This window comes from Mytilus edulis, chromosome 14, assembly GCF_963676685.1.
Source record: "Mytilus edulis chromosome 14, xbMytEdul2.2, whole genome shotgun sequence".
NCBI classification, from domain to species: Eukaryota; Metazoa; Mollusca; class Bivalvia; order Mytilida; family Mytilidae; genus Mytilus; species Mytilus edulis.
The window spans coordinates 64,184,031-64,196,432 of record NC_092357.1 but is presented as its reverse complement, the minus strand read 5'-3'; the positions used below and the strand labels follow the sequence as shown (position 1 = coordinate 64,196,432).

The 12,402-nt window shown below is 30.2% G+C and overlaps 1 protein-coding gene across 1 annotated transcript; it reads right to left on the bottom strand.

Annotated features, from left to right (window-relative positions):
* Positions 1-293: 293 nt before the first annotated feature.
* Positions 294-12,041, bottom strand: LOC139502981 (low-density lipoprotein receptor-like). The gene is made up of 6 exons (XM_071292653.1): positions 11,905-12,041; positions 11,052-11,123; positions 9,271-9,445; positions 7,838-8,053; positions 7,030-7,145; positions 294-1,948 (listed from the first exon to the last, which is right to left on the bottom strand). Exons 2-6 carry the CDS (start codon positions 11,110-11,112, stop codon positions 1,653-1,655), a joined length of 864 nt encoding a protein of 287 aa, XP_071148754.1. The 5' UTR covers positions 11,113-11,123; positions 11,905-12,041; the 3' UTR covers positions 294-1,652.
* Positions 12,042-12,402: the final 361 nt, after the last annotated feature.

Here is a 12,402-nt window from a genome sequence, read left to right as displayed (position 1 = left end):
TACAAGTAGATTATATGTAAAAGTCTCGAGGCAATTTCCTAATGTCACTACTTTCAATTATAATATCTTTAAATATGTATATATTTGATAGGAGCTCGTGTACTTTTTTTTATACTTTAAATAAAGAGATATACTCACCATTGAATGCCAAGTAAAGCAATGAAGGCTAAATAGAACTAAGATATAATTATACATATCTTCAAAGCAAATCACTTTATACATGTTATATGTGTAACAGGGAAAAAAATGATCTAATTAGAATATATATGTATCTAAGTAAAGAAATAAAAAAAATGAATTTTACTTTAAAAAAGATATTTGAATTAAGTTATGGCAAGTTAGTACTTTTTGGTTGTATCAGCTATTTTGTATTAAGTTTCGTATTTTCAAATGATATTGCCTCGCGCAATAACTCACAGCAATAGTCGTTTCTTCGAATCTGGTTCAGTAAATTGGTACAGTGAATGTTATTATAATCAAAGGTCAATCAGTTATATAACGAGTTTTATCATCGGAACTTGTACGTGTGCGTGTACTTGTGGCTAGAGAAACCATCCGATTTCCTGCGTATTACGTCATTGATTTTGCCTGGCGGTGAAACGGACAAGTCAGGTGCAACGTGTAAAGCGGCGGCTACACAAAGGTAAGAACTTGTAGTTTCTTTTTCTAAAATCACAGATTGATCTGATGTTTATCTATTAATGACAATGATGCTACATTTATATTTAACACTTTACTGATATGAGATACTCAGCAGAACGATATTGTTCAACACGTTATTTATCTAAATTATACAGCTTCATAGCTTATATGATCAAATGCTATACAGCTATATCATATGTGTTGTAATATATACGTATGATACAACTTCATCATGTATAAAGATAAGTAGTGGTCGCCTGAAGACGAACTTGTATATGTTACTGTTTTGATTGTCATGTGTTTTTAAGTTAAAGATATGTTGAAAGTAGTAAACACGCATCGTCTGTAACTAATACATAACATTAAAGTGTTTTTTAAGGGTCAAGTAGGTATATAAAAGTTTATTAATTAGACTAGTTTTAAATGTGTCGAAAACTATTCAGATCATAAACCTAAAAACTGTTTTGCTACCTCCTTAAAACAACCCCTGAAATTCTGCATGTAAATAACATAAATAAATCATCAAGTTTGGTTAACTCGCTTTTTCATACATATTTAAGATCAGCAACTGGTAATTGAATTAAATATATGCATGAGAGTGCAAGCAGCTATACGACACCACATAGTTTACAACAATGAAGCACAAGAAACATACAAAAAAGAAATGATCAACATGAAAATGTCAATGTTTCGTCTTATAAATGTCATATTAATACAAAACTACAAACTGCAGAAAACCTCCTAAAAATAGCTCTTCTGTTTCAAGTAATTATGCAATTGAATACATTACCAACATATTTACTATACAGATTAATATTTTATAAACACATTTTTGTTTTTGTGCAGAATGCATTGGATCAGTTATTTAAATTTAGAACCTTAAGAAGTTTCATTCTAAATTTTAATCCTGGTATCTGTGATGAGTTTATTTAATACATATTTGTATCCAAGTGAACTCAATTGAAAAAAAAATATGCGAAGATTCAATGCGTTATGATAAAATTATGTCTTTATGACAAAGACCTAGACATGGGTAATATACGTACGTTTTTCATTAAAAAAAGTACAGCAACAATTTCCTCCGTATCTGTGTATATGGCATTAGCTTTAATTGCTGGTGATACTGTGACGTTAAGTAGGCGATTATAATTTGCACAGTATACATTGCTACCATGCACATCAATTCCATAGTTTGTAGAAGTTTTATTCGTGGTGAAAACTGTTATAACATTAGTCCCATCGAAATTGCTAGATTTCAAACCGCCACTACTATCTTCCATCCAATAAAGTCGATCTTGATTATAATCTGAATCGAATGGTTTCTGTACATTAAATAACTGGAACAGAGGAATTGATTCCCCTTCTGAGTAAACGTTCATTAAAGCATTTTTTAAAAGGTGTTATTCCCATTTTGATATTTAATATATGTATGATTAATAAATTTATAAATTATTAAGAAACTAAGATTGCAACTCCCTCAGGCAAAGTGAACCTTAGATTGCTTTAATTATAATTTATTATTTTTAGGTCTATTATGGTCATAAAGCTCTGAACGTTTCTGATGAAGGTGAATCCAGAAAAGTGCTTCGGACATATGAAATTTATAAAGTGTTGTTTATGAATTTTGGATAGGAGTAGCTATAAATCTAAAGTCCTGAGTTCCGTCTTTCGCTGAATTTTTCAGCTATACCATTGTTTTCATTTCCGATCGATTATATTTCATTGCTGGGGGAAGAACACCCAACCCTATATGCCTGAAAAGCAAAGCGGTTTTGTTCAGCTTATATTTAATCGGAATAAACCCCCATCTTCATAGTGCTCAAAAGCAAATCGGTTTTTGCAAAGCTTATATCTATAACTAAATCAAATTAAAAAAGAACAATATTGAAATGACAAAATGTATGATTAGCTTTAGTTGAATTTATGTTGAGCAAATTGCAAAAATGAGAATTAGAATAATGGAAGCAATTAAAAACTTATTGTTCAAAGAACAATTGAAGGTCTGTCCAACCCAAATGCACATATTTTTAAACTTTTGTCGATATATTATACAGTTTCTCAGTAATAGCCATACCAAGCAAGAGTCAAAATTAAAACATGACTTTGACCTGTGACTTTGACCTTATTTCCGTTTAGGAGGACCTAGGACCTCAAATCAAAAGACCCTTTGTCTCTATAACTTAAGGTTTATAAGTTACAATTACATTTGACTTAGGTTGAAGGCATGAAGGGAAATAGCTCTCATACGGAGTCTCCAGATTGCTTCAATTAAAATAATTCTCCATATCCTGAGGATATAACGAGCAATTTTGAATAAAAATTCGGGTTTTTTAACAGTTGCGAAGTAGAAGTAATCGCAAGAAAAACAGAGTTCGGAGAGATAACTCTTACAAAAACAAAAAAGGTTAAAAGGTCACAGTCACAAAAGCGAATAAACTGTTCGATACCATATATCAAATATGTAAGCGAAACAAAAAAGCAGGACAAAAAAAAAATTTGGCGGAAGAAAAAATAATAATAATCAGAATCAAATCAAAATGTCTTTTAACGAAACAGAGAAAGACCTTCTATTCGTCATAAAATAATTGTTCAGAGAACAATTGAAGGCCTTTCTACCAAGTAGAATTCACTTTTGGCAGACAAATTTGGACGAACAAGAGTAGCTCTGGAGTCAGACGATTGCTTATCAAGTTACTTTCGGTTTCAAATAATAGCTAATAAAAAAATAAATGGTTTGAATGTACTTTTTCATTAAATATAAAGGGAGATGATTTCCAACTTCCACTTAAATATGATAGGGTACTTCACATTGGTTAAAAAAAAAATATTTTTATGTATTTTAATATGAAATAAGTATGAAAATGACTTCTTTCGGTTTCAACAGATTATTTCCTGTTGACATTTTTAAGGTCATATGTCTTCCAACCTAATATTAAAGACCCATAGCTTCATCATGTAGTAATATAAAAGTTAAAGCTATGGTCAAAATCTAGAACGTTAAATTTACCTTTGACCTTGACTTTAATTTTAAGGTCATGAAACCTGGATCTCAAATAACAAAACTACAAGTCTCTTCTGTATATAGTGAATGAGTTACGTCACCATAAATCTTAATTTAGGGGAGAAAACCACGATTAAATAACACAGAACACTTTTTTGTTTAGCAACGACAACTATGATATTTAGTACAAACCTTTCGTCAATATTTCGTAAAGATTGTGGGCAATAGTGATAACAAATAAAAGTATAAAATAAGAACATGAATCTGATATTTGACCATGGTCATTTTCTTTAAAGCGGACCAGAAACCTCAAATCAAAATGTTCTATGTCTCTATCAATAATTTAAGTATTACAATTACTTTTCACCTTTGTCAAATACATAAAGGGAAATCACTCTCATATAGAGTCATCATATTGCTTCGATCAAAATTATTCTCAACATACTGAGGATATGTCCACAATCGTAACTACTCGGCCATTCTCGCTATGCAGTATTCTTCGTGCAATCAGAAAGGCCGAGTAGTTCCGATTGGATGTGACCAGTAATTTTGGAAATAAATTTTGTCGGTATCTGTAGTGGTTGCGAAGTAGCAGTGCTTACAAGATAAACGGTGTTTGGGGAGATAACTCTTACAAAGAAAGGTGTTTGATTAGGCAGTGTCAGTTTCAAAAGCGTATTAACTGTTCGATATTATATTTGCAAAAATCTAGTCGACATCTTGCGAAACAAAAACAAAAAATAGCGCAAGAAAATATTTGGCGGAAGAACAAAGAAATAATAAAAACAAATATGAAGGTCTTTCCACGGAAAAGTAGAAAGACCTTATAATAAAAAAAGAAACGAATTGTTGAGCAAAACGAAGTGCCGGTTTTAATGCTGCCTCATGCACCGAGCAAATTTATCAACAAGCATGATAATGGGAGCAGAAAGTTTGTTCAAAACTTGTTTGATCATAGTTTAAATTGACCAATATTTAATAATATTTCAATTAAATAGTACTTGTAATACCACGATAAGGACTTAAACGGACACGCATGTAAATATATATGCCAAGTCATTTAGAAATTCATACACAATCCTTTTTAAATCAGTTACTTATATTTAATAAATCATTCATGATTTGAAAAACAAAAAAATTCTAACAATAGTTCTTACAACATTTATTATCCGAGTTATCTTTACTTTGGTCATTTTTAGTCTTATCAGCTCTTCAACATGCAAGTAGTGTTTTTGATTTTCGAATATTTGGCCTCGAGAACTTATGAAGAAACTTTAACTGTCGAAATTTGCATCTGGTGCAGTGAAATCGGTACCGTTAATGTAATTATTGATATCAGAAATTCATAGCTGTTTTGAATGAATTGTTGGACTTATTAATTTAATAAATGATTTCTTACACACAAAATGTTGAAGTTTTATGATAATACAAAACAGCTTTAAAAATAAAAAAAAACATATTTATCTACATCTCTTTAACGTTAAATAATAATTTTAATTGAATAGGGGCTATGATGAATTTAAGTAAATGACATTCATTTTGCATCTATAAATTGCCTTACTTTTTAATGTTTTTATCAATGAAACTCTATTCTTAATATTGATATAATTTCATTTATAGTAAAACAATATTTTGTTATATTTTAATATTTCAAAATTAAACACATCCATGTGATTATATTTGGATAAGAATAATATTCTTTATTTGGTAGCTAACAGTTTTAGGATTTAAAGGTCAAGGTAAAGTGTCAAGGTTATTTCTATTTTTTGTTTTGCTTTTATTGCTACTCCTCAGAAACTGTATAAAATATTTTTACTCAATTGTAAGTTGCACATTAATTTTGGTTGAAAGGATACGGAGTTTTCTCCCCTCTCCTGTTAAAAATGAGTTGTATGGTGATATATATTATTAACCATATATAGTAAACACCTAAGGTCTTTTGGTTTGAGGTCAATGCTCTATGACCTTGAAATTTAGGTCAAGATCAAAGGTTAATTTGGTGCTCATGATTTTGACCTTTGCTATAACTCCATATTGGTACATAAAAAAGTCATAGGGTCTTAAACATAAGGTTGCAGACATATGACCGGAGGTGGCTTTTGTAAACAAGAAGTAGCCATTGTTTGCACTAATTTCATGTTAAAATACTATGAACTTTATATTTTCGGAATCGGTGTGAAGTCAGGTATCATATGAAACCGGAAGTGACATTTTGTAAACCATAAAGAACAATGTATCTCCCTAATTTCAGGCAAAAGTATATAGAAACCATATATATTTGGAATCAGCGTAAAGAAAGCTTTTACATGACACCATAGGTGACACTTTGAATTAAGCAGAAGTGGCATAATACCTCCCTTATTAAGTTAAAAGCTCATAAACCTTGTATTTGGGAATCATTGTGAGATATGTTCTCTTGAAAACCAGACATACTATTTTTCATCCAAATTTGCTGATCAACAATGAATAAGATTTGGATTGACAGACCTTCAATTGTTCTCGAAACAATTGGTTTTTAATTATTATTTTAATCGATATCATTATTATTATAATTATTATTATTATTGTTATTACTATTAACATCATTATTGTTATTATTTTTATAACTATTATAATTATTATTATCAATGTTCTGATTTTATCATATTATTAACAACTGTATTATTTAGTTATGTGTTTATTCATCTTTTTATTTGGGAATGAAAAAAAGTTTGAAATAGTACGAACACATTGCATTCAAAATAAATGATTAAATAAAAATAGCATCACTTTTGAAAAAGCATGAATGCAAATGCATAACGCAAATGGTTGCATACATCTGGGAGAAATCTGACTATGACCGCTACAATGACGTCTTGAATATATAAACAATTTCAAGGTTAGTAAAGTCATATCTCTGAGAGTTTTACCGACGATATTATGAGGGGGTTGACCATTGTGAATTATATGTGTCAGGGTATGAGGGGGTTGACCATTGTGAATTATATGTGTCAAAGGTCAGACCTTGATATGTTCCTCTTGTCAAAGTCGCAATTCCGTACTCTTTTTTTTTGTGACATCTTCACTTGGGGAGTTATTAACAGATTTGCACTACACTACACTTGTAGAGCAGGATCTTCTTACTCTTCTGGAGCACCGTAGATCACCAGCGGTTTGCTGTGAGGTTTGTGTTTTTCTGTGTAGTATTTTTCGGATCGTTGTTTGTGTTTGCGTAGTAGTCTCGTTTTTTTCGCCATGGTATTGTCGTTTTCTCTTCGACTTGTGAGTTTATTGTTCCTTTGGTGTCATCGGTCTCTTTTTTGCATCAAAGTGAACGTAATTTTTATTTTTTGGTAAATTATGAATACTTTATTTATTTTCATATTATAATATTTAGGATGAAATACCTATACTCAAACCAACTACTCTGCCTAAAATACCCTGTACCAATGTGTGTATTCCATTACCATCTAATCTCGACCGTCGTAGTTTGGTAGGCACGAATGTACTGTAATACAGCCATCTGCATTTTAAATAAAAGATTTGAAAACTCTCATAAAATGTTACTTTATGATACTATCTCTCTATCATAATATATTATTCATGTATAGGTTAAATTTCATTATTTGATTGCTGTGTTCCTCATAATTCTTGTGTAATCTAGTTTACATGCAATCTTTTGTAAAATAACAAAATATAAACGCCCTAACTTATCATGTAACAGCTGTCATCTATCAAACTTAATTCATGCAGTTAAGTGTGGCCGACTTTCTTTTTAGTTTCTTTTTACATGTTTTAGTTTATTAAATATGTACAAACCTATTTGTTAAATCTAATTTAAGAGAAAAGAGTGATTCAGCATTCTGTAGCAATAATTATTTGTTTGACACTATCTAAATTACATGTATAAAACCTGCTAGTGCTAAATTCTGTCCAAAACACGTGATCGTAATAGCCAATGAAAACAGTAGAATGCCCCTACATATGTAATATTATAATATATTGTTCATGTATAGTTTAAATTTCATCATTGTGTTGGTGTGTTCTAAATAATTCGTGTGGAATCTAGTTTACACGCAATCTTTTTGTAAAATAACAAGATATAGACGCCCTAACGTATCATGTAACAGCTATGATCTATCAAATTTAATTCATGAAGTTTAGTGTGGCCGACTTCCTTTTAGTTTATTTTTAGTTGATTAGATATATACAAACCTATTTTTAAAATCTAATTTAAGAGCAAAGAGTGTTTGAGCATCCTGTAGTATTATTAATTTGTTTGACCCATCTAAATTACATCTATAAAGCCTGCTAGTGCTAAATTCTGTCCAATACACATGGCTGTGTAATGGATCTATAGCCATACCGAATGGTGTATCTGCCACAGTCACAGTTTCAAAGGTATACGTTTGATCTGATGGATAACGAAATCTTAAAATAAAAGAAAAGTAGAAACATATCTATCATAAGCTTTTCAAGTAATATTTGCGTATTACAATTAAGACCTAAAACATCTCTCTCTTTCTCAAGTCAGTTACAAATTGAAAATAACACTTTATAACTGTTGGCGCGTATGCAAAGCTTTTCTGGATTTACATTTATCAGGAACGCTCAAACTCAAAATGGTGAGAGCAATGGATTTTAAAATAGTTTAGAAGCTTTATGATAAAAAGGAATATAAAAATAATAATTAAATGCTACGTGGGTCAATTTTCCCTGAGGGATTTGAAACCTTTGTTTTTAAATATTTTGTTAATTTATCAACTGAGAATTTAGGAAAGGTATTTTATAAATAAGTCACAAGTATATAAAACAAAATGAACTGTGATTTTGTGTAAATGTTCTGTACTCTGACTTTTGGTTGTATGGCGTGAATCGATTATTTTTTTTCAATCTTCCTTCCTTATGTAATCTGTATGTTTGCTACTAATGTTCCCATAAAAGTCATCAGACAGTATGGCTTCCATAGAAGCCGGTTAACTGTAAAAATAAATGTGTTACTTAAAGCTACAACGGAGAGAAAGAGTATGAACATTATATATTATTCAGAAACAAAAAGCTATCTAATACCAAGTACATCAAAAAAATAACGTAAAGCATTTTGACCTGACAATAAACTGGGTTTATATGCACTGTAACATGCGTAAGATTCCGAAAAGAAGTTTGAAAATGTCAGAAATTTAATTTCAACTTAAAACATAAAACCTAATTATTTGTTATGCCTAAAAACTGTTGCCTGTCGCGTCTGTAATGTTAAAATCACTGAACACATCCCAAAATCATCTACATTGTTTTCGCTTTCAAGTTTAACGTGCACAAATGGTGCATATGTTTTTTTTTTGTTTTTTATCAGGTTTATAATAATTTTAATATGTTTGTCATTTTTTTTAAATAAATGTCTAATATAGATATAGTATCAATATAGTAAATAATTAGTTTTGTATGTATCTATATGCTTTCATTTAAAAAGGAGGTAGAATATTTCACGCTAGACAATGCTAGACATTTGTTGCTATTATGACTGAATTTTGAAATTTGTTTTAATAAAACGGGTAAATAGGAAATAATTAAGCTGCATTGTTAGAGATGTTTACTTTGATATATCATGTAAAACATAATTAAAAATATTTCAAAGAAGTTTAAAATACCTTAATATGTCGTTTTTTTTATATCTTTGAAAATACATATATCTATTTTTATAATCATAATCCATAGAATGAATGTCACTTTGTAGATTAGTCAAAAGGTATGATAGTCGTCCAGTGTGCAGATTGACTTCTTTTATTTTACCATAATTTGAAAAAATCACCTTATTCTGAAGACCTGTAATACAAATGTTAAATATTCGTTATGTTAACTTATCACTATACTGCACGGTCAATTAAGAACTTTCCACTCATACGAAGCTACATGGCATTCGAACCTCTTTGATTCGTTTTTCATAAATATTCATAAATATTAGCTCAACCGTTTCTTTTAAATATAATTATGCGCATGTTATTTCCTTTGATTCTTCTTCAACTACCTTACATTTTGTAGACGAGTATAACTAAAGACGTCTGTTGGTGCCGTTAATGGAATTTTAATCTTTGAATATCGCAGGTAAAATCATTATTTAAAATCGTTCACGTCAATTGGACGTTTGTATTCTCGATGACGTTACCAACCTGGTTGTCATTATATTTAGAATTATACTGCAATCATATATCAAATATGTGCTCAATACTTCTCACTAACAAATATGTTTGAAAGTATGACAATTTTGTCATTTTGGTAGAAAATCTTATTTTTATATTATATGTAAACATAGTTCCTATAGCAAGATTAAAGTCATTCCTTTGACAATTTTACAAACGCCATCATGGGTTTATATTCTAGGAATAATTGTATCACCCGTGATATGTTCAACTTGTTATTGCTTAAGTTCATTCCCTGTGCCTGTGCCTTTTGATTCATAAGTCATAATAGTTTGGTTGATGGTTCGACCGAAATGAAAGGTTAAAAATTAAGCTGACACGTACAAAGAGGAAAACGGACCCGTTTTGAAAATACTGAAAATAATCATTAACCATAAGTTACTTAATTTACTTATACTGCATGTGGACAAATTTGAACTATATCATTTAAATCAAGCAATTGTATAGTAAGACTATACAAATCCTTGTTTAAACATTTTAATTATATTCAACAAAAATTCTCTTTTTTGCAACATCTAGAAGTCTTGCATCAACAACTATAATTTACTTAATTTACTTAGACATATATACACATGTATATATGTCTCTGATTTACTGATATGTATTTATCATTAATTCATTTTAATTGTGAATATTTATTGGAGGTATATTATCTAAAGAAAATCGATAACGTTTGGAATGGACAGACGATAGATATATCAATCGGGGTTGCTTTTGTACTTGAGTGAATTACTTTACAAGGAGGCGGACACTTTAAAGTTTAAAAGGAATTAACATCAGTTTGAATTAAGTTTAACGGGGGTCGTGGCTTATTAGTTTGACGGAGGTTAACCTTATCTTAAAATAACTTGAATGACCGCAAAGGAATCTATTTGACTGGTATTGAAATAGTTTAAAATGGATTGAATAAGATAGAAACCCGTTTTTAATTTTTGTTAATCTTATTCAATATTTCAGTAATCTTTTTTTAAAGAGGGTTAATACCTATTTGGACAATCAATCTAAATTGTGGTTACTAGTGTAATGTAGAATACACAAACACACAGCAATACGCACAGTAAAACTCAGTTTAAAATAAGTCCGAATCCGATGTAAGAAAAGGTAAAAAAGAAACTAAGCAAAATGACAATGAAACATAAATTAACAAAGAATGAATGTAAGAAGTCTAATTGACGTCCTAATGTTTTTTATTATCATTAACCTTTAATCTTCAAAATGTGTTGATTACTTACCTGGACTAATAAGGCAGAGTACAGCCATCAATAGAGTCAAAAGCAATAGATATAGTTTCATGCTGATACTATCTACAAGATTAGAAAAATAAGTTTCTCTTTAACATAAGGAGTGACTACCCGATGGTGAGTCAATCAGTTGTTGAATATGAAAAAAGCGCCCGCGAAATAGATTTTATCCCACCCATTGTGTGCCTCTACCAAGTTGGGCTATTTTGACCATGTGTCGGTCGTTGGTGTCCCTATTTTTTACACTTTTTTTCAGGGAAGTCGGAAATTGGTAGAAGGTGTGGCCTGTTGTGAAACAAATACATATGCAGGATCTACTTAACGAAAGCTAAAAGATCTTACAAAATGTCTGACGACGCATCGGTCTCGCCCCTTTTGGAGTTTCATCAGTTTGTTATGTTCCATTTATAAGATTTGAACATCTTTAAACTACTGTTATCTTCCTAGAAAGTTGTTACCTCCGTCTGAGCTAGACATTGTATTGCCAGTTGGTTGGAATTCCCATTGGACTTTTGTAATCCAATATTTAAAGATTTATCCCTGTTTTATTATGAATCAACCGTTTTAGTTTGATTCATATATGTGTTTCCATCAGACATCAATCATGTATATTGGACCAAAACAATAATGTATGCTAGTTATAATTAATTAAAGTTAGAATAGCCAACATACATGTATTCATGATCATAGCTGTGCTACCTTAGTTAAGAATTATAAATAATACTACATACGAATGTTTAGTGTGTAAAATTTTAAATACTTTTATTATCAATATATATTTTGTGAATTTAGAATTTAGAAAAATGAAAACGTTCTGTGATTTATTTCTAGAAGAACTACTTACAATTTTTCCTTTTGCTTGATCATTCACAATTTCTTTGAATAGCTTGTCTTTATCTTTTTGCTTTGTCTTATATATACTTTGTTTGAAAGATCGATAACTTATTTGATTACGGTTTTTCCAGAAAAACAGGATGTGCGCACGAAAATTGAGTCATGGAGTGTTTTACGAACCTTATTGAATATAATGTGTCCGGTCGTACTAAAATTTAATATGCATTTATATACGTATGTTGATAGCAACTATGAAATGTAGACAATAAATTTGTATGATCAATATTGATATAAACCTGTGTTATGTAAACTCCAACATGGGTTATATAATATTAAAGATTAATTTCCTGTCTGTCATAGAAGATAAACTGAAATATTTCCTTTAACAGTTCTTTTAATACTTTTCTGGTTGCGAATGAGGGAGGAAAATCATTTACGGTACATGTTTTTATAAATCGTAATCATGTGAACGATTGTTTATATGGGTTATTCTCTATACACAGCTACT